The sequence below is a fragment of the Leopardus geoffroyi genome, chromosome A1 (assembly GCF_018350155.1).
Source record: "Leopardus geoffroyi isolate Oge1 chromosome A1, O.geoffroyi_Oge1_pat1.0, whole genome shotgun sequence".
Lineage (NCBI taxonomy): Eukaryota > Metazoa > Chordata > Mammalia > Carnivora > Felidae > Leopardus > Leopardus geoffroyi.
In genome coordinates, this window is record NC_059326.1 from 204,425,115 (window position 1) to 204,452,157 (window position 27,043).

The 27,043-nt window shown below is 38.8% G+C and overlaps 2 protein-coding genes across 8 annotated transcripts in view; both read left to right on the forward strand.

The window, feature by feature from the left end:
- CA1H5orf34 (chromosome A1 C5orf34 homolog) overlaps positions 1–6,706 on the forward strand; it is a 34,756-nt gene extending 28,050 nt beyond the window's left edge. For 3 of the 4 annotated variants that reach the window (XM_045438652.1, XM_045438635.1, XM_045438658.1), the window contains exons 12-13: positions 438–478; positions 5,296–5,679. In XM_045438652.1, coding sequence (XP_045294608.1) covers positions 438–478; positions 5,296–5,489 — 235 coding nt within the window. In that variant the 3' untranslated portion in view covers positions 5,490–5,679. Of the gene's footprint in view, positions 1–437; positions 479–5,295; positions 5,680–6,578 lie in introns of those variants that run through there. The other variant, XM_045438642.1, reaches the window with a different exon arrangement.
- Positions 6,707–6,826: 120 nt separating this feature from the next.
- TMEM267 (transmembrane protein 267) lies at positions 6,827–26,529 on the forward strand. Of its 4 annotated transcripts, none has more exons than XM_045438680.1 (3): positions 6,827–7,500; positions 19,534–19,922; positions 24,338–26,529. In XM_045438680.1, exons 2-3 carry the CDS (start codon positions 19,611–19,613, stop codon positions 24,671–24,673), a joined length of 648 nt encoding a protein of 215 aa, XP_045294636.1. In that variant the 5' UTR covers positions 6,827–7,500; positions 19,534–19,610; the 3' UTR covers positions 24,674–26,529. The 4 variants fall into 4 exon arrangements, with proteins under 4 accessions (XP_045294636.1, XP_045294627.1, XP_045294646.1 ...); XM_045438671.1 differs by lacking the exon at positions 6,827–7,500 and adding an exon at positions 7,515–7,913; XM_045438690.1 differs by lacking the exon at positions 6,827–7,500 and adding an exon at positions 7,913–7,987.
- Positions 26,530–27,043: the final 514 nt, after the last annotated feature.

Sequence of the window (27,043 nt, forward strand, 5' to 3'; positions counted from 1 at the left end):
CTCAGGTCATGATCTCATGGCTCGTGAGTTCGCGCCCTGCATCAGGCTCTGTGCTGACGGCTCGGAGCCTGGAGCCTGCTTCGGATTCTGTGTCTTCCTCTCTGTCTCTGCCCCTGTCTCTCTCATGCTCTGTCTCTCTCTCTCTCTCTCTCAAAAATAAACATTCAAAAAAATTTTTTAATTTAAAAGTACTCAGTAGCTATCAGTTGAATTAAGTTGATTTGTTGCTAAATAAAGCCAATATAGAGAGAATTCATACGCTCTACTGGCTGAACCAGACAGGCACCCATATAAAGAGAATTCTTAACTTCTGGGTACTTCTTTCTAAAATTCAAAACTTTATGAAAAAAAAAATCAAGTATGCTTACTTGAAATATTGTGGATATAAAAGAATCAGACAACTATCATTAACTTACTTTTTTTTTCTTTTTGCACAGGTCTGTGGCCTCTGAACTTGAAAAGATAAAGAAGTTTAACTGTATCCTTTAAACAGAATGTACTGTCCTGTATAATTACTCCCTTTAGGTTCTAGGCTTAATTCATGACTCTGTACTTTATATTAATCCATACTTACGTATTCTGGAGCTTTACTGAATAACATTTAAGATGGTAATTTAAGATATATCTTGTCTAGGGGCACCAGGGTGGCTCAGTTGGTTAAGCATTCAACTCCTATTTTTTTTTTAATTTTTTTTTTTTCAACGTTTATTTATTTTTGGGACAGAGAGAGACAGAGCATGAACGGGGGAGGGGCAGAGAGAGAGACACACACAGAATCGGAAACAGGCTCCAGGCTCTGAGCCATCAGCCCAGAGCCTGACGCGGGGCTCGAACTCACGGACCGCGAGATCGTGACCTGGCTGAAGTCGGACGCTTAACCGACTGTGCCCCCCAGGCGCCCCTCAACTCCTATTTTTAGCTCAGGTTATGATCTCACAGTTTCTTGAGTTCAAGCCCCACGTCGGGCTGTGTGCTGACCCTGCAGAGCCTGCTTGAGATTCTCTCTCTCTCTCTCTCTCTCTCTCTCTCTCTTTCTCTCTCTCTGCCCCTCCCCTGCTCACCCTCTGTCTCTCAAAATAAATAAATAAACTTAAAAAACAAAGATATATCTTGTCTATAGAAGGTATATCATGTCAACATTTATACTTTTGAGTGAGTTTAAATAGGGCAGGGGACAGTGAACTAGGGTTAAGGTCTCCTGTGGAGACTTTTTCACTTATATAATTATATTCTAAATTATAACAGACCTATGTCTGACTTTTTCTTTCTTTTTTCTTAGGATATTTATTATTAAAAATTATTTTATTTTTAATTTCTGCTTTATTGAGGTATAACTGACAAAATTGTAAGAGATTTAAGGTGTATGTTGTGGTGACTTGACACACATATTGTGAAAGGATTACCCTGTCTTGTTAATAATGAACACCAATGTCACCTCACATATCTATATCTATATGCCCTATATCTATTCCTTCCTCTCCCCACCCGTTTTTTGGTAAGAACCTCTGAGTTCCATTCTTCTAGCAAACCTCAACCATACAACACAAGGTTATCTACTATAGTCACCATGTTATACATTAGACCCTCAGACCTTATACAATTTAGAGCTGGAAGTTTTTCTTCTTTTACCAATCTCTATTTTATCCACCCCCACCCCCTGGAAACCATTTTTACTGTTTCTATCAGTTTGATTTTTTAAAAAAATTCCACATATAAGTGACACTGCAGTATTTGTGTTTCTGTCTGGCTTATTTCACTTAGCATAATACCCTCAGAATCCTTCTGTGTTTTATTTATTTATTTATTTATTTATTTATTTATTTATTTATTTATTATTTTTTTTTTCAACGTTTATTGATTTTTGAGATGGAGAGAGACAGAGCATGAACGGGGGAGGGTCAGAGAGAGGGAGACACAGAATCCGAAACAGGCTCCAGGCTCTGAGCCGTCAGCACAGAGCCCGACGCGGGGCTCGAACTCACGGACTGCGAGATCATGACCCGAGCCAAAGTCGGCCGCTTAACCGACTGAGCCACCCAGGCGCCCCCCTTCTGTGTTTTAAATGGCAAGATTTCCTTATTTCTCATGGCTGAGTAGTATTCCATTGTATACATATACCATCTCTCTCTCTTTTTTTTTTTAATTTTTTATTTTATATTAGAGAGAGAAAGGAGAGAGAGAGACAGCACGTGAACAGGGAAGGGGCAGAGAGACGGAGACAAAATCTGAAGCAGACTCCAAGCTCTGAGCTGTCAGCACAGAGCCCAATGCGGGGCTTGAACTCCCAAGTAGTGAGATCATGACCTGAGCTGAAGTTGGATGCTTAACCGACTGAGCCACCCAGGTGCCCCTATACCATATCTTCTTTATCCGTTCATTTGTTACTGGACACTTGGTTTGTTTCCATATCTTGGCTATTGTGAATAATGCTGCAATAAACATGGGAATGCAGATATCTCTTTGAGATCCTGATGTCATTTCCTTTGGATATATCTGCAGAATTTGAATTGCTGAATGGTATGATAGTTCTTTTTTTAATTTTTTGAGGAGCTTCCATACTGTTTTCCATAGTGTCTACACCAATTTACATTGACACCAAGGTACACAAGGGTTCTCTTTTCTCCACATCCTTACCAGCACTTGTTAACTATTGTCTTTTTGATGATAGCCATTCAAATACATATGAGGTGAGACCTCATTGTGGTTTTGATTTGCATTTCCCTGATGATTTGTGATGTTGAGCACTTTTCCATATACCTATTGACCATTTGTATGTCTTTGAAATATCTATTCAGTTTCTCTGCCCATTTTTTTATCAGATTTTTTTTTTTTTTTTTTTTTTTTTGCTATTTAGTTGTATGAGCTCTTTATGTATTTTGGATATTAACCTCTTATCAAATGTATGATTTGCAAATACATTCTCTGATTTCATAGATTGTGTTTTCATTTTGTTGATGGTGCCCTTTGCTGTGCAGAAGCTTTTAAGTTTGATGTACTTCCATTTGTTTATTTTTGCTTTTGTTGCCTTTGCTTTGTTATCAGATCCAAAAAAATCACTGCCAAGACTGATGTCAAGGACCTTACCCCGTGGTTTCTTCTAGGGGTTTTATGGTTTCAGGTCTTATATTTAAGTTTTCAGCCCATTTTGAGTTGATATTTGTGTAGGGTGTAAGATAAGGGTCCAGTTTTTCCAGCACCATTTATTGAAGAGACCATCTTTTCCCCCATTGTATATTCTTGGCTCCTTGGTTGTAAATTAATTGACCATGTATTATGTGGGTTTATTTCTGGGCTCTCTATTCTGTTCCATTGATCTATGTGTCTATCCTTATCCCCATGCTATACTGTTTTGATTACTATAACTTTGTAATATAGTTTGAGATCAGGAAGCATTATGCCTCCAGCTTTGTTCTTAAGATTCGGCTCTTTGGGTTCTTTTGTGGTTCTGTGCAAATTTTAGGATTGTTTATTATGTTTCTTTGAAAAATGCCATTGGAATTTGATAGAGATTGAATTATATTTGTACATTGTTTTGGGTGGCATGGACATTTTAACAATATTAATTCTTCCAATTTAGGAGTACAAAATAGCTTTCCATTTATTTGTGTCTTCTTCAGTTTCCATCATGAATGTCTTAGTATATAGGTCTTTCACTTTCTTGCTTAAATATATTCCTAGGCATTTTATTCTTTTTGATATAATTATAAATGGGATTGTTTTCTTAATTTCTGATAGTTTGTTATTAGTGTATTTAATTGATTTTTTTGTACATTGATTTTACATCATGAAACTTTATTGAATTTATTGGTTCTAACAGTTTTTGGTGGAGTCTTTAGGATCTTCTATATATAATATCATATCATCTGCAAATAGAAACAGTTTTACTTTTTCTGACTTGAATTCCTTTTCTTTTTTGCCTAATTGCTCTGGCTAGGACATTATGTTGAATAACACTGGCGAGAGTGGGCATCCTTGTCTTATTCCTGATCTTAGAGGAAAAGCTTTCAGTTTTTCACCATTGAGCATGATGTTAGCTGTGGGCTAGTCATATGTGACCTCTATTATCATGAGGTACATTCCTTCTATACCCAGTTTGTTGACAGTTTTTCTACATCTATTGAGATAATCAGGTAATTTTTATCCTTCATTTTGTTAATGTGGTGTATCACATTGACTGATTTTCATATGTTGAAACATCCATGCATTTCTGGAATAAATCTCAGTTGATTATGGTATATGATCATTTTAAGGTATTGTTGATTCCATTTGCTAATCTTTTGAGGATTTTTTTGCATTTATATTCATCAGGGATATTGGCCTGTAATTTTTTTAACATTTTTTTTTCATTTATTTATTTATTCAAAAGCAATCTCTTCACCCAATATGCGGCTTGAATCTGTGACCCTGAGATGAAGAGTCATATACTCTTCTGACTGAGCCAGCCAGGCACCCCGATAATTTTTTCTGACCAGTGTTCTTGTCTGGTTTTGGTTGTCAGGGTAATGCTGGACTTAAAGATGAGTTTGGACATACTCCCTCCACTTCTATTTTTTGGAAGAGTTTGAAAAGGATTGGTATTAATTCTTTTTCAGTGCTTGGAGGAATTCACCAGTGAAACCATCTGGCCCTGGGCTCGTATTTATTTGGAGGTTCTGGATTACTGATTCAACCTCCTTATTAGTGATTGATCTATTCAGATTCTCTCATAATTCAGTCTTGGTAGGTTGTATGTTTCTAGGAATTTATCTGTTTCTTCTAGGTTGTCCAATTTGTTGACATATAACTGGGCTCATTTTCTTAAGAAACTTTTTGTTCTGTAAGTTCCCACCTCATTCATTTAAATTTATCTGATGATTTTTCTGTAATCCTATTCAAATAATAAAGTAGCTCTGGAACAGAGGACAGGTTTCTTTTCATTCTAGATCTTTTTTAAATTAAAAAATACAATGCATAGATTATTTATATTCCTGTCACTCTTTTGTTCTTTTAGTCCCATATCACTTCTTCACTTAAAGGAATGTTGAGATTTTAATTCTTTCATCTCCTATCACCAAATTTCCATCCAAATACACACACATACCTACTCTTTCCTTTCTTCTTCTCTTCTACTCTAACTAGTTTCTTTATCAATAAGGGGTAGACTTGATAAGTTCTAAAGTACCAAATCTATTATGAATCCAAGAGACCTTCCTAACAGAGAAATAATATTTTAATATGAAGACCAGGCTTTCTGAAATTAAAAGTACTTATATAATGAAAAATTTGGGGAAAAAACTCCTTAACTAAGCAACTTAGTGTTACTGGAGAATAGTGGTATCCTAAACCAGATTTCCAACAAAGAAAGTGAACAGTCATCTGATCATTATGAACCAAAACCTTCAGAAACCTTGCTGGAAGAAGTTAATGAAAAGAGAGTATCAGTGGCATTGAAAAAAACCTCTGAAATCCTTCAGGATATTGACTATCTTCTATTAAATTCTAAAAAGTGAATCACAAACCTTAAGGATGTTGTTTCAAGTGACTAGTATTACTAGTAAGCCAAGAAATTACATATATTACTTCTGTGCAATGATTATATGAAAAAATGACAGTTAACTTTGGGGGTTACCTAGCTTGTAAATTTTAAGATATACATTTATAATGTACCTTATTAATAAAGAACTATTTTAGAATTTTGAACAATTATTTCATATTTATGAAAAAAATTTATAAAGTCATAGTTGTTACTGTTTTATCTTGCAGAGAATTTACTATTAATCCTCAAAGTTGGTTTTTTTTTTCCTTTTTAAATATGCAGAATTTTGTGCATTTGGTCATTTGCTATTTGGTGTCTCCAAATATTTTTCAACAGAACTGCCCAAAGAGAATTAGATCTTTAAATCATACAGGCAATATTGCTTCAAGCTAAGAATTGAGCACTTCATCAGAGACCAATTTTATCTGAATTGGCTTATTAATTTCTTTTGAACATCTGAAAAAAACTGATGCTATACAAGTGTGTGCAACTAAAATGAGCTCATCAAAAGTGCTGTTTATTAGAACCTTGCCAACTGGGAAATAACAAAACCACACACTAAAGAGACTTCAAGATTTGACAAATACAGCAAAAATATTCTGATTAACTTCTGATTTCTAGAAAAGACCAGCTTCTTGACATGGAAATAAGAACATAGGAAACAAGGAGAAAAAGGAAATGAAGCAGAGCATAGATTAGGAGTGATAATGTCAGTGACTTGAATGGGCACAATGTTCTCTTGATAGCTTCTCTCTGGGCTCCTTGCCACCTTTAAATCTCAGCACCAATTATTACTTCTTCAGAAGGGCCTCCCCCATTAGTCTCTATTACATCATCCTAGTTATTTCCTTTATAGCACATACTGTAGTTGTACAACTTTTGTTTCTTTGTAGTCTAGATCCTTCGCTAGAACTTGAGCTCCATAAAGTCATTCTATAGCCTGTTACTAAGCATGGTGTTCAGCACACAGAGAATTCAGTATGTATTGTAGAAATGAATCAGTGCCTTCGGGCTGTAGGCTGCACAGAAAAGAACTAACCCTTTCTCTTTGTTTTGGTTGCAGGAAGCCTTCCATATTGTTCTTCTATAGCTCTAGAAAGCCTGGAGTATAAGATGTACAATGCTGCCATAAGGGCAATGTGAAATTGTTACTACAATTGAGACAAATTGTCCTTATCATGACTAAAAGCACCCCATATTGTGGTTAATGTGTTCTTTTTGATTAGCTTTTAAACTATGTGAGTTAAATTGTGTATCGTTTTCCTCAGTTGAATCTTTTCCACTGGCTAAGGACCAAGAGTGTGGCAAGCAATGAAAAGTTCTATCACCGAGAAACTGAGTCACACTTCAGGGTTTTGTGAGAGGCCTAGGAGTTTGCTTGATATTGGAGATCTCACTTTCTACTACAGAATTCTCTTTCAACTCTATGATTAATATAATCCCACTACTACCCTTGCTTTCCATCTGACACTTGTTCTGAGAAACTGTAGGTAGGAAGAAGAAAGCAATGCCCCTCTTTGAGCCTATTCTTTTGGGCCAGTGCTTCCTAGAGCCAGTGCCAAGCTAGACATCTCCTCGGTGCTCACTCAGGCAAAAGACAGGCTGGGACCTGACCATAGTCCCATTAAAAAGCTGCATCTTGTGAGTTTGGTTAATTAGGGTCAAGCTACATTTTACGCAGTTTTTTCAACTCCTGTGCGTTTAGCAGTCACGATTAAGCCAGGCCTGCCACTGCTGCTACAATAAAGTGTAGCACCCACCGTCCGCCCACACAGTGGCGAAGTAGAATTATCAAGAATTCCCCAAGGGGGCGTTGGAGCGCTATGGAGGAGCGGCCGACCCGTAAAGCCGCGTGGTGTCTCCGTCTACTGAAAAACTCTCCGACGCCCAACTTGAAAGACATTTCTCTACCTCTTCGGGACCCAAGACGGCCTGTGGCTCCTAGCTCAAGCGTCTGAGCGTATGGCCTGTGCCTCCGACATTCGGTGAGGCCACTTCTGCTTTCTTAGCTTTCTGGCCGCCAGGGAGGGTGCATTATGGGTATATCGGCTAAGTCTGGGGCACGGCGCCGGCACAGCCAAGAACGAATGCTCAGGTTTGACAGAGGAAACCAACAAGGCACTTTGCACTTATCCCCCCACTATCCCAAAGGTCTCCTTATGTGGTACGGCGGGAGAAAACTGCAGGAACCCACCACCTCCACCAGCGGACCCCAGAGGTATCCGTTCTGGTCCGTTATGAATGGGGCCAGTATCCCGGCGTCCTCTCGGCGGACGTTTGGCGGGTGCTGGGGCCGCTCTGGCCGGCGTCCGGCGTCTCTATGGTGCCGGCCTAGGGGAGGGAAGAGAGGCGGGGCCGCCGTTTGTGCTGCGAAGGACTTCAACCTGAAGAGCTGAGGGTGGGTGCGGCTGAGCTCCGCGAGGGACTGGGCGGGAAGGGGACGGAGTGGACGCCGCGAAACTGCGTCCTGAGGTGGGAGGCCGAAGCTCCAGAGTCTGGATGGGGTGGGCGTGCAGGGGCGGCGAGCGCGCGGGACGCGAGAGCAAGCGGGGTGTGCTGAACCCGTGGGCCGTCACTGTCTGATGGTCCCGGGATCTGCGCGAAGCCCCGGCGTCTCCCTCAGGCTTCGTCGCGCCTTCGAGATTCCATAAGCACCGGGTCCTCCCCTAGGCTTTGTGCCCCGGCGTTTCCCTGGCCCAGGGCGGCGTGGCCGGGGTCTTGCCGGAGTTGCCCATTGCCCTCTTTACCGGGCACGACAGTCCTGCCCGCTCCGGATCCCTGGAGGCGTGACTGTTAAAAGTGTGACACGGTCTCTTCCCTGCACATGGAATGTTTGGTAACGTTGACACCAGGCCTTCCTGCCCCATTTTCTTAATCGGCATTTTAAGATTATTGCATCACACCAGCCTTAGGAAAGAACGCTTTGGGAATTTGCCGAGATTTGAAATATACTGAGATTCAGAATTGTATATTTTGTTACAAATAGTGTAGGAATTAAACAGTTTATGTTCAAGCTATAAAAAGTTTCTGTGAAAGTGAGGATTTGTGTTTCCTTCCTTTGCAAATTAGCTGCATTAGATTGGGCATCTGCTCTAGGTATTGTAGCATTAAAAATATATATGTATTTGGGGCGTCTGGCTGGCACACTGGGTGGAGCCTGCTACTTGATCTCTGGTTGAGTTGGAGCCCCACCTTGGGTGTAGAGATGACTTAAAGAAATTAAAATTAAAAAAAAAAAATTAAATATATGAACTTTTGTAGCACCAACAGTGAAAAAGACTTCTTTGTAAAATAATACTAAAGGTAGTTGTTGGATTTGGGACTACGTTTACCTCAGGTTTTTATAAATATTTGTGTGATGAGAGAGAGAAGTAGGTGACATTTACATGGGGAATTTGTTAGCTCTTTGTTTTGGCAGAAATATTTGTCTAAGATTATTAATGCATCATAGTGTATAATTAAAGTAACTGACTATGTGAGTTAAGGAAAGATTACTACTATGTATACTTTTTTTAAAAATGTATTTAAAGTTTATTTTTGAGAGAGAGACAACATGAGCAGAGGAGGGGCAGAGAGAGAGAGGGAGACACAAAATCCGAAGCAGGCTCCAGGCTCTGAGTTGTCAGCACAGAGCCCAACGCGGGGCTCGAACTCACAAGCGGTGAGATCATAACCTGAGCCCAAGTGGGACGCTTAACCGACTGAGCCACCCAGGCGCCCTACTACTATGTATGTATACTTTAAAGGCCCCATAGTTGATGACATTTTACTGTAATGGGATGGGGTGTGGCAGTTTTACCATTGTAGAAAGTGGCTACAAGTCATAAGGAGAAATTTATCATCTGGGTAACTGGTTGTTATGAGATGAGAAGTCATCCTAAATAATATGTTTAGTTCATAGGCTGAGGGTTGCTTCCCTGCTTTACCTTGTATTAGTATACTGAAATATTTGTCGAATACCTTGTGCACATTAGGTTTTATGCATGACAGGTTTAAGAGAAAATTATAATTACTAGTCTTAACAGAACTGCCTAACAAAAGTGACTATGTAGAATAAATTGTTATTTTACGGTTTTTGAGGTCCATTCTACTTATAGGGAAGGGGTAGGAAGTAGAAAAAGGTATGACGAAAAATGGACTTGGATGTCCTAGTCAGAGACAATAAATAAAAGGACTACATTCATTAAATTTCTTTTTCCAAAAGAAAAAAATTCTCTTTCTCATACTCAGAATCTAAGCCAGAGATGTTAAATATCTGCACTAATAATTGGAGTGGAATAGATGTCAGAATTGTATTTCTAGGACCATAATTATACTCTTTTAACTTTTTTTAATGTTTATTTTTGAGAGAGAGCGCGCGAGAGAGCCAGAGCATGAGTGGGGGAGGGGCAGAGAGAGAGGGAGACACAAAAGCTGAAGCAGGCTTCAGGCTCTGAGCTGTCAGCACAGAGCCTGACGCAGGTATTAAATTCATGAATCATGAGATCATGACCTGAGCCAAAGTTGGATACTCAACCGACTGAGCCACCCAGGCACTCCCATATTATACCTTTTTTAAAAAAAAGGAAACAGGCCCTTGGGTGGCTCAGTCCTTAAGCATCTGACTTGGGCTCAGGTCATGATCTCAGGGTTCAGGAGTTCGAATCCCACATCAGATGAGCTCAAGTCCTGCTTCCAGGTGAGCTCCTGCCCCACTTCGGGTGAGCTAAGCCCTGCTTCAGGTGAACACCAGCCCCGCTTCTCTTTCTCTCTTTCCCCCCTGCCTCTGCCCCTTGTGGGATTCTCTCTCTCTCTCTCTCTCTCTCTCTCTCTCTGCCCTTTGCTCACTTGTGCCCTCTCTGAATGAATGAATGAATGAATGAATGAAACAGTATTGTGTTAGATACCTATTACTATATAACAAATTACCCCGAAACTTAGAGGCTTAAAACATTTAACAAGTATTATCTCACTGTGTCTGTGGTCTCGGAAAAGGCTTAGGTGGGTGATTCTGGCTCAGGGGCCCATGTACTTGCAGTCCAGGAGTTTGCAGAGCTGCAGGCATCTAAAAAACTTGACGGGCTAAGGGATCTACTTCCCTCATTAGTCTTTTGCTGTTCTCTCATCAAGCAAACTGTTTTATACTTTCCATTTATAAAATGTATTTCATGCTGCCCCGTTTTGTGTATGTGTTCCTATTCAAACAACGATATAGTTATAAACAATAAGGTCTTCTTTTTCGGGTCACTCTAAATTTGAATCATCATTTAAATACTTGAAGTGATCTTTTGATGTTTCACTTTGCTCTTAACACTTCATTAGCTACCCTGTCTTTTTAGAATCTGAACTTATGTAAAACACAAGGTTAATAACATTTAAATATATTTTGGGATGTTAAAAATTGTTTCAAGAGTAAAAGAAGATGGGGGTACCTGGCTGGCTCAGTTAGTGGAATGTGTGACTCTTGGTCTTGGGGTTGTGAGTTCGAGCTCCATGTTGGGTGTAGAGATTACTTAAAAGTAAAATCTTAAAAAAACAGTAAAAGAGTTTGGATGTAATGCAATTTGCAATTAAGTGGATAATGACCTTTTTTTTGTCTCCTTTCTGAGATAAGATTTGAAAATAAATTTGTAATAAATGCATATACAGTAAAACCTTGTGTTGTGAGTAACTTGTTCTGCGACTGAGTAGTACATGATGCCTAATGTCACATGATCACAAATGAGCCAATCGTTCTTTTCTCTCTCTCTCTCTCTCTCTCTCTCTCTCTCTCTCTCTCTGCGGGATGGTGGGTGATCGTCTCCCTTGCTCAGATGCTGGGCCTCATGCTGTGGTGTTTGGCAGAAATCAGTAATTTTTCAGAACATTGGAAGGTACCCAAAACTGGCGATAGTGTATTTTTTGTCACTTCAACAGTCCTTTGCTTTTCCATACATGAGTAAGCTTAGGAATGCTTTGCTTCATTCTAGGTCAGGTTGCCTGCAGATAGAGACCCTCTCCTCTGCTGCATTATTGCCAGTTACATTAAATACAGTATATGACAAGAGTTTATTAATAATGTAGTATAGTTGACATCCATGCAAGTGTATACAATGGCCCCCGTGCAGAAAAGGATTCCATTGAGCCAGTAGATAGCAGTGATTTCATTAGTGATAGTGAAAGTCATCCTACACAATAACCCTCTCTCTTGTCTCCCTCACACCAGCCACGAAGGTTTTCAAAGGTAAGTGCAGGTTAATTTATTTGTCTTTATATTTTGTATTTTCTTTATTGTTGTGTGTTCTGTTACAGTATTGTAATGATTTTTATGTGAATATTTTTGGGATGTGGAACAAGTCATCTGAGTTTCCAGTATTTCTTCCGCTTTGACATACAAGTGCTTTGGATTACAAGCATGTTTCCGGAATGAGTTATGCTCGCAAACCAAGGTTTTCCTGAATAAGCATAGTTTCAGTGGCAGCAGAGCTTTTCTGTTAGGCTTTTGTGTGAGTGTGCACAGCCTTCCCTCTCACACTCATCTGCCTGAGTGGCCTTTCTCCTTCGGGCTAATTTGCAGGCCACTGCTTACTGAAGGAGGGGAATATTGCTGCCAGTGCAGCACCGCTCTGACTTGGTCATTAATTCAAATTTGTGTGTCCCGATTCCCATCTGGCTAAGTGGATACTGGCATCTAGCTTTGGTTCAAAGGGATATTTTATAAACTTTAAAATTATGTGCACTGAACCTTTAAATATGTTGACTTCTTTATCCATGCAAGTGTCAAGAGTTTATTTGTAAAGTAGAAACAAATGATTCATTTATGGGACTGTAAATCCTCGGGATTAATTAAAGGATTCATGACCTTGGAGGTATCTTTTGCATTCTTACATTTTGGTCATATCTCTTGCTTGAAAGTACTTTGAAATCATTATTTCCTCATCCTGAAAGAATCTGTAGACTCAAACCGAATCTTAGTGCTTTTCAGAACAGATTTCATTATTGCAAATGACAAGAATTTGAGGATTGTCATAGACTCCATTATCATTTGCACAGTTGGTCTGTGCAAAGCAAGTCTTCTTCACAATATGAAAGAATTAAAGGAATCTCTATAAGTTTATTTCACCTGGAGACAGAGAAATCTTTTGTAGTCTTTGCATGTGTCAACTAATACATAAATAGGAACAAATAATTTTTATAGTATAAATTTGGCTTATAAGAATTGTATAAAATTTTATTAAGGTTTATTTTAATTTTAATTTTTTTTTGTTTATTTTTGAAAGAGAGAGCAGGTGGGGTAGGGGTAGAGAGAGAGGGGAGAGAAGGAATCCCAAGCAGGCTCCGCACTGTGAGTGCAGAGCCCGATGCAGGCCTTGAACTCATGAACCGTGAGATCATGACCTGAGCCAAAATCAAGAGTTGGGTGCTTAACCGACTGAGCCACCAAGGCACCTCTACTAATGTTTATTAATGTTATATATTCTCATATTTTTATTAATACATATTTATGATGTTATAAATATACTTCTACTTTTTAAAAATTATACTTTGAAGAGGCTGACAAGCATCATGGTCTGAGTTGTTTAATGACTTCTGACTAACTTTTCAGAGTAGCTTTAATGGTTTTGTGGTCATAATATTAAGGCATTGAAAATGTTTAGGGAATCAAACAAGGGGAAAAAAGTAATGATCATATGTAAGCCCATGAGTGAGATAGGAGCCAAATGAACAGTCTTCTCTATTTTTAAATGTACAGTATAAGTACATATTTTTAATAAAAAGTAATATTTTACATATTATCTTACAGGCTGCCTTTTAAATGTTAATATTTTGAACATCTTTTCATGTCAGTAAAAATAGGAATAAGTGTTTTTTAATGGCTGCTTAATTGTTTGAAATTAATTTCACTGGTCTTGTATTTAGGACCTTTAATTTCTAATTTTTCCTTAGTATAAACAATGCCATACTGAATATCCATATATACCTCTTTGTATTTAAATCTACTTATTTTCTGTGGATAAATTTGTAGAGTTGGAAATGCTGAGTCAAAAATATTTGTTCATTTTTAAATGGTTTTTGATACATTTATTGTCAAATTGTCCCCTAAAAATTATACCAACTTACACTCCTGCTAATACTCAGTATGAGTGATCATTTCTCTACCACTACTAACAGAAAGTATTAGCAACTTTTTGGCAATCTTACATTGAAATCTCATTGTTTTAATTAATTTATTAATGCTTATTTATTTTTGAGAGAGAGAGAGAGAGAGCACATGAGCAGGGATGGGGCAGAGAGAGAGGGAGACAGAGGATCTGAAGCAGGCTCCCCACTGACAGCAGCAAGCCTGATGCAGGGCTCGAACTCATGTACAGTGAGATCATGATGTGAGCCAAAGTTGGACGCTTAACCAACTGAGCCACCCAGGCACCCCTTATTGTTTTAATTTAAATTCAATTGATTACTAATAAAGTTGAAATCTTCTAGTAATTTTTGATATTTGTATTTCTTCCTTTTCAAAATTTCCTTTCCATAGACATTGCCCACTTTATTACTGGGGTACTTATTTTTCCTTCTTAATTTTAAGTGCCCTTAATAAAGTAAAACTTTAAATCTTTCTCCATCATAAAGGTTCTAAATTTCCTCCATTTGTCTTTAACTTTGCCATGCACTAGTTTTACATTCTTATGTAGTCATGTCTATCAATATTTTTAAAATAATTTTGAGCTCCCCTCTAAAAGTCTACCTGGCTGAACTATGTAGAAGTCTGTTTACAAATTCATGTAAATATCCCAAACTTGATAATCAAACTGATTACAAAAGCTATCTAATCATAGAAATTTTCCAAGCAGCTAGTCAACGAAACAGATTCCCTTTCTTAATTTAATCAGGGAAATGGTCTATTATATTGCAAAACTGTAATCCATTTGAATGTTGTTTGATTTAACAGCTTTAAAACCTAGAGTTGATTTAACAGCTTTACTGTGTAGAACTGTGCATTGCACAGATTGAAAGCAGATGACCCAGTCTCATGTTTTGTCTGATGATTGACTCTCTCCAGTACTACTTAGCACTTAACAGACTGGCAACCAGTGTGGACTGCTCACTTCCTGTCCAGATAGTATATTTGTCAGATTGCTCTTCTAATGCAACTGGAAGAAACAAAGAGCACTCTTTCTACAACACATGCTGAAAAGGCTAAGTACTGTCTTTTCCAACCTCCCTTGCAGCAAAGGTCTGGTCATGTAATGTAGAGCCAGCCAATCAGACACATACCCTGCCCTACTCCAAATTTTGTATTGAGATTAAAAAAAAAAAAAAAAAACCAAATACTGCCAAGAATCTTTCATGGCCGCAGCAGACAGTGCAGCTTTGACACCAATGCCAGTGGTAACATCTGGTGACAGGGGTTGGGCAGCGTAAGCTGGGGTCAGTGGTAGGGAGATCGTCACCGGACCAGTTGTCTGGTGTCATTTTCACTGAGGTACTTGAGGCATAGATTTGAGGCCTGGTTCTTAAAACCTGGCAAGTCTGTGATTTCCAATATCCTTTTAATAAGTTTTGTGTTTTGCATTTACTTCTTTTCTTTTCCATGCACTTAGGAACCCTAACTGATACAGGATCTGAGTTAAATAATAAGTGTTCCTCTATCAGTTTAGAATTCTACACACATTCCCCACTCCCCCATACACACACTTGATCTGTTTCTGGACTTTGTATTCACCTTTTAGTACTTATGATACTCTGCTTTTTCAAGTTTACTCCTTTATTTTACCTGAAGCAGAGCTTGTGTTCACCCAAAGCAGGGCTCGAGCTCACCCGAAGCGGGGCACAAACTCACCCAAAGTGGGATTCGAATTCATAAACTGTGAAATCATGACCTGAGTCGAAGTCAGATGCTTAATAAGTAAGCCACCCAGGCACCCGCTATTTGCTCTTCTAAATGAAATTTAGAAACATTTCATGAAGTTCCTAAAAGAAAATCCCTTTTGATTGTAATTAGGAGTATATTAAATTTATAGATTCCATTGGAAGGGAATAACACCATCAGTGTTGTCTTCTTACTCAACAAAATGGTCTGGATCTTGTATTCGTTAAGTTCCATCAAAGAAGAAGAACTACTTGCCTGCTAAATAATGTGGGATTTATGACAGGGGTTAGACCTTCTGTAATTGTGGGGGCTGGGAGAGCATTCTGGGCAGACGCTTGCCTCTGAGTCTATTGTTGAGCCTGAAGCTGCTGCAGATCAGCTAGGCAGACAGTCAAAAAGGGAAACAATGTGGAGGAGAGCAAGGACAGAATGGAATCTGCATTGGCTTCTCACCAACTCCAGTTTTGATGCTGTGGGTGATCTGCAGGAGAAGCTAGCATTCTTGACCTTGATTCATTTTGATGTATACATGAAACTATGAACCATGAAACTATTACCATAATCAAGATAGTGAACATAACTCTTCCCCCAAAGTTTCCTTATGTTCCTTTTTAATCCTTCTAAGTCCCTCCCTTCCCCAGGCAACCACTGATCTGCTTTCTGTCACTTAAGTTGATTTGCATTTTCTAGGATTTTATATGAATGGAATCATTATATTCTTTAAAAAATTTCTAAATGAAAATTTTAAATATATAGAAAAGTGGAGGATAGAATAATGAACTACAGGGTATCCATTACCGATATTGAACAATTATAAAATTTCCCATATTTCCTTCATTTATGTCATTTTTAAAAATTAAGACTTTATTTTTGATAGCAGTCTTAGGTTTACAGAAAAATTGAGCAGATAGTACAGAGTGTTCCATATGTTACCTCTCCCTCCATACATATTTCTCCCTATTAACATTTTGTGTTAGTGTGGCACACTTGTTACAATTAATAAACCAACATTGGTGCATTGATTGAAGTCCATAGTTGACATTAAGGCTCATTCTTTGTTTTTTGTTTGTTTTTTAAAAAAATTTTTTTTAATGTTTATTTATTTTTGAGACAGAGAGAGACAGAGCATGAGCAGGGGAGGGTCAGAGAGAGAGGGAGACACAGAATCCGAAGCAGGCTCCAGGCTCTGAGCTGTCAGCAAAGAGCCCGACGCAGGGCTCGAACTCACGGACAGCGAGATCATGACCTGAGCCGAAGTCGGACGCTCAACCGACTGAGCCACCCAGGCGCCCCAAGGCTCATTCTTTGTGTTGTCTAGTTACATGGGTTTTGACTATTACTCCATTTTTCTTTTCTTTTTGGTTTGGTTTATTTCACCTAAGTATTTGAGGTTCATCAATGTTTTCGTATGTATTACTTTTTTATTTCTTTTTATTCCATGTTTTGTTTAGCCAGTTGGGCTGTTTCCAGTTTGGAGCTAATGTAGATAAAGCTGCTGTGAACATTCATGTACAAGTCTTTGGATGTCTGTATGCTTGCATTTCTCTCCGGTAAATACCTGGGAGGAGAATGACTATGATCGAAGTATGTTTAACTTTGGAGAAACTGAAAAGTGGTTTACCATTTTATATTTCCACCAGCCGTGCGTGAGGGTTCTGGTTGCTCCATATCTCTTCAACATTTGGGATGATAAGTCTTTAATTTTAGCCATTCCAATAGGTATATCTGGTATCTCATTGTGGCCTTAATTTGCATTTCCCTAATAATTGATGACGTTGAGCATATTTCATGTGCTTGTTGACCACTATATATTATCTTTGTAATGGACCTTTTCAAATCTTTAGCCCATTTTTGTATTCATTTATTTTTCTGTTACTGTGTTTTGAGAATTCTTTGTTCTGGGTAGAAATCCTTTATCAAATACGAGATACGCAAATATTTTATCCCAAATCTGTGGCTTGTTGTTTCATTCTCTTAATGTTTTTCAAAGAGCAGAGCTTCTTAATTTTGACAAAGTTCAGTGTATCAATTTTTAAAAAACAGATTGGCCTTTTGATGTTGCTTCTAAGAACTCTTTACATAATCCAAGGACACAAAAATATCCTATGCTTTCTTCCAGGAGTTTTACAGTTTTATATCTTACTTTTAGGTCTGTAATCCATTTTGACTTAATTTTTGTATATGGAGTAAAGTATGGACCGAGGTTCATTATTTTTACGTATGGATATCCTGTTGTTCCAGCAGTGTTTGGTGAAAGGACCGTCTTTTCTCCGTTTACTTGCTTTTTTGCATGTTTGTTAAAAATCAATCGGGGCGCCTGGGTGGCGCAGTCCGTTAAGCGTCCGACTTCAGCCAGGTCACGATCTCGCGGTCCGTGAATTCGAGCCCCGCGTCAGGCTCTGGGCTGATGGCTCAGAGCCTGGAGCCTGTTTCCGATTCTGTGTCTCCCTCTCTCTCTGCCCCTCCCCCGTTCATGCTCTGTCTCTCTCTGTCCCAAAAATAAATAAACGTTGAAAAAAAAAAATCAATTGACCGTATATGGGTGGATCTATTTCTGATCCCACTTTCTATTCTGTTTCATCAATCTATTTGTCTATCTTTATATCAGTACCACACTGTCTTAATTACTGCGGTTTTATAAAACTTGAAATCAGATGGTGTAAGGCCTTCAACTTAGTTCATCTTTTTCCAAGTTGTTTTCTGATTCAAGGAATGTTTCCTTATAAATTCCGGAATATATATTATGAGCTATGTATAGTTTTTATGACAGAATGGAAGTTGAATCATTCTTAATACGTCATTTAGTTATTCTTTAGTCTCAGAATTAAAACAGAACAATATAAAACAAAAACTTCAGGTATCACATAATGTTGATAACTTTAACTGTATAAATGATTTCAGTATCCTATGCCAGGTAAGCACTAAGCACAGAATTATGATTGCCTTTTTATATCAATTAAAGTTCTTCGGTTAGAGGCAACAGAAAGGAAAAAGGGATTTATTGGAAGAATGCTAGGGTAGCTCCTAGAAGTAAAAGGTAAGCTGCAGGAAGGAGGCCAGTTCTGAGAAACTTAAAAGACTGGACCTGTGGACTTGATGTCCTTATGGTTCTTTGTTTTTAGGGTGCTCCGTGTAGTGAAGCCCATGGTCCGTAAGAAGAAGGGTAACTTTCCCCTACCAGCTCCACTTAGGAAAATTCTAGAAGGGAGTCTGATTGGCCCAGCCTGGGTCACCTTAATCACTAGAGTATTCACCACTAGTCCAATCACTACTGGAAAATGATGACTAATTACTACTTACTAATTAATTACTACTACTAAGAGAGACAGGGAATTCTAACTGGTCAGCTCCAGAGTGGGTCTTGCGATGAGCAGTTTTCCTAAAAGGAGATGCTGTTTTCAGAAGTATGGAAAATAGATGCTGGGTACACAGACACGGATGCCCACTACCATGTAGCACACATTGCTGAGAGAGAGAACTGATGGATGACCTCAAAGTAATAGATTACAGTTGGTGGGCTTTCTTAAGTTCACCTTGATACATACTAACATGTAAACTGGTGTTCCTATTCTCTTTGTGCTACATGGCATATTGCATATAACATGTAAGAAATACGATTTTCTTACACTTGAAAACTACTAACAGAGTAGTCTTAAATGTTCTCGCCACACGCACAAAAAGGTAACTATGAGAGGTGACGGAGATGTTAACCACACTGTGGTAATCATTTCACAATATATGCATATATGAAATCATCACATTATACACCTTAACCTTACACAGTGTTATATATGAGTTATATCTCAATAAAGCTGGGAAAAATAAAATGAAATTACTGACAACAGTTAAAAAAAAAAAAAAAAAGAAATACCAGGGGTGCCTGGGTGGCGTAGTCGGTTAAGCATCTGACTTCAACTCATGTTATGATCTCACGGTTCATGGGTTCGAGCCCCACATTGGGCTCCGTGCTGACAGCTCAGAGCCTAGAGCCTGCTTCGGATTCTGTGTCTCCCTCTCTCTCTGCCCCTCCCCCTCTCACACCCTGTCTCTTAAAAATAAATAAAACATTAAAAAAAATTTTTTTTTAAATACCAGTTTCTACAATTTGATTTTGTATTTGTGAAATCATTGTTGATTTTGTTTTGTTTAAATGCTATGTGGCATTAATATTTTTCTTTGCTTTCTATTTTAGGGTGACTGGGGAATGTAAACAAGAATAAGCTGTTTGTCTCCTGATGGCTTTTGCTGTATACTGACGTATTATTTGTGATGGCATCTGAGGCTGAGAAGACCCATGCTTTACTCCAGTCTTGTAGCACTGAATCTCTTTTTTCCAGCCTCGGTCTGGGAATATTTTGCCTAGTAGCTGACAGACTTCTTCAGTTTTCAATAATTCAGCAAAATGACTGGCTTCGAGCCCTCTCAGATAATGCAGTACATTGCGTGATTGGCATGTGGTTGTGGGCAATTGTCATTGGAGTCAAGAAGACAACTGACTTTGGAGAAATCATTTTAGCTGGATTTTTAGCCTCTGTTATTGATGTAGACCACTTTTTTCTAGCTGGATCTTTATCTTTAAAGGTAAGAGGCATCCATGTTTAATTTTTCTGGTCTTTAACACCATTATATTGACCTTCACAGCATCATTTTAGAGCTAGGGGTTATCTTTATTTTAAAGTAAGAAAGCTCATTCATCCCATTTTTTTGAGCACTCAGTACTTTCCTGAAGATGAATACAGACATGTTGCTAATCAAGTTACTTGGCCTCACAAAGTGCCAAGGATGCATACAGAGCAAGGACTCACGAAATGTACCTGAAGAGTTCTGTGCTGGCTTTACCAAGGACGGTGCTTAGCCAAGTCTTGAAGGAAGCATCAGCCAACTGGTTTAAAATAATGGGGGTCATTCTCGGAGCTAACCTGGTTCTTTTTTCTGTGTTCTTTCTTCAGGGCCACAGTTAGGATTTTCCCCCTTACGCTTCATGTTTTACAGTTAGTATGCAGCTCCTACGTGCTCTGTAATAGTGAAGCAGCTTTAAGATGATTCCGAGTCCCGGGGAATGACTTCAGTAGATTCATTCCCCAGCCCCTCTTGAAACCAAAGGTGTGCATTTCAAGGGGCTCCTTAGGACACCGTCGCTGGCGGAGAAATTTGAGGAATTTCATTGAGGCTTCAGATGTTTAGCTATACAGTGACCTGCTAGCTTTGCAAATGAGCTACGCTTAAAATGACAGTTCAGACAATATTTTCTTTTTGCTTTTTTTTTTTTTTTCGTTTTAGAGAGAGAGAGCGTGCACATGAGCGGGAGAGAGGGTCAGAGGAGAAGGAGAGAGAGAGAGAGAGAATGAGTGAGTGAGAATCTCAAGCAGGCTCCACGCTCACCATGGAACCCACCCAGAGCTTGATCCCATGACCCTGGGGTCATGACCTAAGCCAAAATCAAGAGGCACCCAGGCACCCCTGTTCAGATAATATTTTCTAAGTGTCAACAGATTTGCCTGGCTCACCTAGTAGGTGTTCGGTAGATATTTGTTGAATGAACGAGAAATGATCACTTTTTCCTTTATGTGTCACACACCAGGTACTTCTCAGAGATTGTCTCACTTATGAAAACACTTAATCAGTTAGGAATCACTAATTCCTGATTAAAGACACAGTGTAACTTTTTGGCTATAAACGGAGGCAGAATAACACTGCGTTTGAGATTGGCATCAGAAGACCTGAGTTTGAATCCCGGTATGTGGTGGTGTTAGCAGAGCCCCTTCCTTCTTTAAGCCTCAGTGCCCTCATCTGTAAAATGTGGATTCTGTCTTTTTTTTTTTTTTTTTTTAAAGAAGTTTTTATTTTTTTATTTTTTTTTTCAACGTTTATTTATTTTTGGGACAGAGAGAGACAGAGCATGAACGGGGGAGGGGCAGAGAGAGAGGGAGACACAGAATCGGAAACAGGCTCTAGGCTCTGAGCCATCAGCCCAGAGCCTGATGCAGGGCTCGAACTCACAGACCGTGAGATCGTGACCTGGCTGAAGTCGGACGCTTAACCGACTGCGCCACCCAGGCGCCCCTGTGGATTCTGTCTTTACTGATCTCGTTGGGTTGTCTTGAGTGTTAAGAGAGCATGTCACACGACGCACCGTGGTAAATAGTTCACAATAAACGTTAGTAGAGATTTGGATAAGCTAAACCACAGAAAGTGTGGTTCATAAGTGTGTTCACCTAGAATTTAACTATCGTAATTTTTAAAAACGTTTAGGCTACCTACTATATTTATTCTTTGACTCACTTAGAAGCGGTAGTGTTGAGAATATGAGCCAAAGAGTCAGACAGACTCGGTGTTTGTACAACGTGGGGAAGCTACTTGTTCTCCGTAAGCCTCGGCTCCCCGCTCTGTAAAACCATCTCTAACTCATCCAGTTGTTGTAAGGATTAAAGGAGGTAGTGCCTAGAAAGTATAGCATAGTGCTGGTACTGATCCTTTTTTAAAAATGAAATATGAACGTTTTTAACCATAAAACTGTTCGTGATCATCAGTAATAAGTACCAAAACTAAGTACTTATGATACTATTTAAAAATTTTTTTTTAACATTTATTCATTTTTTTAGAAACAGAGTGACAGAGTACAAGCAGGGGAGGGGCAGAGAGAGAGAGAGTGAGACACAGAATCTGAAGCAGGCCCCAGGCTCCTGGCTGTCAGCACAGAGCCCGACACGGGGCTCAGACTCATGAACTGTGAGATCCTGACCTGAGCCGAAGTCCAACGCTTAACCCACTGAGCCACCCAGGCACCCCATTATGATACTATTTTTTAAATGTCTGTTGTTACTTCTTTTTTTAAGTGATCTATTTTTACTTCTGTAATTTTATGATAATGTCCTTTTATTCTTTATTATTTTTCTTTTTTTTTAATGTTTATTTATTTTTGAGAGAGAAAGAGAGCGTGAGCAGGGGAGGGGCAGAGAGAAGGAGACACAGAAGCCGAAGGAGGCTCCAGGCTCTGAGCTGTCAGCATGGAGCCCAATGTGAGGCTCAAACCCACAGACGACGAGATCATGACCTGAGCCAAAGTCGGACGCTTAATCAACTGAGCCACCCAGGCGCCCCCATTATTCATTATTTTTCTATGAAGGAAAAGTCTCGATTGAAGTTTTAGAAGTAAGCCAAGCAACAGAAATTTCTTTAGCATCTATTAATATAAATAGACTTCACAAATGAATGCGTAAAGAGTCAGACATATCCAGAGCATAACTGCTAATCACGTCAAGTTCAGGCTATTGCTTTCTTCCAAGTCGGGACTACCACAGGCCCCCTTGTCCCACCCCGCTGTTAAGCAGCACGATACAGCGTGGGTATGGAACCAGAAAACAAAGGTAGAGACAAGAATTGAGTAACAATACAGAAATGTCACATGTGCCGGCAAAGTAGAAATAAAACAGCTAAAAATGTAGAGAAGGGAGAAGGAAGGGGAATGTAGCATAAATGCCTTGATTGATGTTTAGTCAGTTGGTGGGAGTAGAGAACCCTGGTTTAAGTAGTGCGTTTAAGAGACCCCCCAGCCGTGTGACTTCACAGGGTGGCAAGGTATAGTGTCTGTCTGTCTCTCTCTTTTTTAAGTTTATTTATTTATTTTGAGAGAGAAAGAGAGAGAGAGCGAGCAGGGGAGGGGCAGAGAGAGAGGGAGACAGAATCCCAAGTAGGCTCCACACTGTCAGCACAGAGCCTAATGTGGGGTTCGAAGCCACAGAACTGGGAGACCATGACCCGAGCCGAAATCAAGAGTCAGATGCTTAACCGACTGAGCCACGCAGGCACCCCAAGGTACAGTTTTTTTAACAGATGTCTTGTATTTTAGTGTGGTGGGAAGGTTATGCCTCCTAATTTTTTTTTATAGGTACCTAAGTTGTTTTTTTCACTACTCCTTTTCCTCTTGACCGTCCCCAAAGGGTTCCTCTCCCTTCCTATTTATCATCTTCTCCCCCAGAACCAGTGCCTTGTAATGCCTTGAATCATGCACACTTTGAAGTCTTTGCTTTGTAGCCGGTGCTCTGATCTATGAGGGCCCTTTTCAGTGTTTCTCTTTCTAGTAATTTTAGATCAATCTTAGGTCTCCTCGTCCTTCTTGGCTTGCGGTGGAGGTGTGCAAGAGAGCACGCTGATGTGGTGTTTATCTTAATGCTTTAGAGTATTTGAAGTTTTAGGTGCTCTCTGACGTCTGTCTAATGCCGAGTGGGATTTGGTATAGTTTTATCTGTCCTTGTCTGTAGTGTTTTTGAGGATGTGTGGGGAGATTCAGATTTAGGCAATTTTCACTATCCTCGGCTTCCTTTTCATTCGAAGTTATCTAATTGAGAGGAGCCTGGGTGGCTCAGGCGGTGAAGCGTCTGACTCTTGATTTCAGCTCAGGTCATGATCTCTCTGCCCTTCCCCAGCTAGCGCATGCACTCATGGTCTCTCTCTCTCTCTCTCTCTCAAAATAAATAAACCTAAAAAAATAAAATAAAATAATACAGTCTTTCTAAATGTTGTTGTAAGTGCATTCTGAAAATATTCAAGGCCAATATAAACCGGTTACAATAAAATATGTCTTTCTTGCCTTTATTGATAGAAGAATATTTTATTTGGTTGTGAGATTTTTTTTCAATGCTGTTAGAGGCCCCAGATAATTCTCTAAAACTCCAAATTTACACAAACCATACATTTGATATATAAATTATGTTCATATTGTGACTTTTCTAAGCAAATAATAGAAAACTTTAAAAAATTGATGGCCAGGTTCTTGAGATCTTGATTCCATTTTTAACGCAAAGAAATATCCTACTCACACCTATATCTTCTTTGCTTTACACATACCAGATTGAATATGTGTATTCACAGGTGACATAGAAAATGTTTCCATTGCATTTCTAATAGACTCCTGGAAAATATTTTAGAATATTAAGAAGCATCTACAAAATTTTGTTTGCCAAGAGGGAAATGATACCAGCTACTTTCCCCTGCAGGCTGCTTTGACTCTTCCACGAAGACCTTTTCTTCACTGTTCTACCGTGATACCTGTCGTGGCTCTGACCTTGAAGTTTACTATGCACCTTTTCAAGCTCAAAGACTCATGGTGCTTTCTCCCCTGGATGTTATTTATATCCTGGACCTCACATCATATCCGAGATGGAATTCGTCACGGCTTGTGGATATGCCCATTTGGAAAAACTTCTCCTTTGCCATTCTGGCTTTATGTCATAATCACATCCTCTTTACCTCATATCTGTTCATTTGTTATGTATTTAACAGGGACCAGACAAATGATGTCTGCAAAACATGGAATTCAGATTGACGTCTAAAGTAACTGTATGCCACTCTGAGAGAAGGAAATGGTTCAGATGATAATTAAGGGTAGCTGACATTATAAATTAAAAAATATATATTAATTATTATAATTCCTGAATCCTCGTGCTCAGGAGGCATGTACCCTTTTTTAAATATATATACATATATATATATATTTGTTGTAATTTTACTTCTCTCTTCTATAATACACTAGTACAATATTAGAGTTTCATTTATTCCATGACATATTTTTATTGTGTCTTCTGTTTATCTGGCTTTACCAATAGCTCTAGTAGACTAACATCCAGTTACATTTTCTGGAGGTATACATTTAAGGCAGTCCACTTCAGGATGAAAAACAGATCAAATTGTAGGGTGCCTAATTTGAAGGCATTTGTGTCCACATTTTCCTGAGACACTGAAACAGTGAAAGAGCCGGAATAAATGAGATCCTGAATAAGACGTATGGTGACCACTAAGATTTCTTCATTTTCCTCTATGTTGAACCTGAGTGAAGTTTGATTTGCCAGGTACTTTAGTGAGTTGTGATTACTGGTAGAATCTGTGCCAGTACACTTGTAAGAAATCATCATATTCATAAAAGATAGTAACTAATATTAGATCTAGATTATTGTTTCAGGAATCACTTTAGGAAATAATTATTGTAATATGTTGCCTGTAGTAACATTACTCAAGTATTATTTTTTTTAAAGTTCATCTATTTATTTTGAGAGAGAGAGTGTGCTCATGAATGGGGGAGGGGCCCCTCTCTCTCTGCCCCTCCCCCGTTCATGCTCTGTCTCTCTCTGTCCCCAAAAAAATAAACGTTGAAAAAAAAAAAAAATGAATGGGAGAGGGGGAGGGAGAGAGAGAGTCCCAAGCAGGCTCTGCTCTGTTGCACAGAGCCTCATGTGGGGCTTGAACTCACAAATCGAGAGATCATGACCTGAGCCGAAATCAAGAGTCAGACTCTCAACCGACTGAGCCACCCAGGCGCCCCAGTATTATTTGTTTAGTATCTTTGCCCCCGAATCCCATGTGTTAAGGTTTTAACTGTTCTGAAAAAACATAATTAAATTAACAAAATATTAATACATGGCTTATAACCATGGAATTTGAATTCACACAAAAAAAGGACTTACCAGTAATGTTATTTCAGAGGTAAACTCCTGAGGTGTCATTAAAATTGTTTTAGTTGCTATCAGTTTGTTTACACACTATTTAAAAATATTATACCAGTTAAATAATTTTTAAAACATATGCCTGATGCAGAGAGACAAAACATACGTTTTTCAAAATGAAGGCATTTCAGGAAATTTGCCTTTTCCTTTGTCCTTTCAGGTTAACCTGTCAAAAATGATTAACCTTTATTAGAGAAGGAAAATTTGGTTGCTATAAAATTTTACATTTTCACAGTTTAATGTCACTTTGATATAAACGTCAGTGCCCTAAAGACACTTGCTTTGTTTTTTTGTATCCTATGTGCCATCTGCTGTCTTTGGATTTTCTCACACATTTGTGATTTGTAATGCTAGTGATTGTGTGCCTTATTCTCTGAGAAGTGCTGAAGCAACGCCTTATCCAAAGCATATTCTTCTTATTTATTAAGTTAAACAGAGCTCTGTAAATTGTCACAAATGTTCATTTTACTTTGGTTTTTCTTTTTGTTGTTAACCAATTGGTTGCGATCTATTATATCTTCGAATCTATTAGATTTTACAATCTATTATCTTTTGAGGGCAATGATTGTGTCACTTTGGTTGGTATAATAAATATTATATAGTGGGGGGAAATTTGAATAAGGTAGGGATTTTTTTTTAAGTATATGATGTCAGAAATCCATGGAAATAAAGCATATATCTTCTATCGCTTTTTCTGACTAAATTATAAAACTTTTTCTTTCTCCAGATAAAACGAAGGAATGCTATTAAAATATAGGGCCTTATTTAGGAATGTCGCACTGGCATTTTAGGGGTGGTTTTTGTATTAGAATGGGAATTGACTTTGACCATGACTCATTGCTTAACCAGTAACTGCACATTTTAAATGTGGGTTTAGCTTCTTTCCTACCTCTACCATCAGAAACGATCCTTATCTTCTAAATGGTCTGTGACAGCTGTGGTTGTAACCTCTAGAAATATAGCAGCCAACTTCCCATGCCACCATTTTGTTTTTCACCTCATTGAAAGAGTTTGTGTCAATACGACATTTATATTGAAAATTGGTGCCGGAGTCCAGCTCGGGCAGGTCCAGGGGTTCCCGAAGGATGAACGGTGTCGGCGAAAAAGTGAAAAAAAAAAAAAGGCAAAAAACAAAAATAAAAATGGACACAGACAACAGCAGTGTGTTGAACTGGCCGCTTTATTGTGGCAAACATGGCATTA

What these genes read in the sequence shown, in the direction of transcription:
- TMEM267 (XM_045438680.1), top strand. Translation starts at nt 19,611, where the DNA reads ATGGCATCTGAGGCTGAGAAGACCCATGCTTTACTCCAGTCTTGTAGC. An exon ending in CTGGATCTTTATCTTTAAAG is followed by an intron (nt 19,923 to 24,337) that starts GTAAGAGGCATC and finishes TTTCCCCTGCAG; the next exon opens with GCTGCTTTGACTCTTCCACG.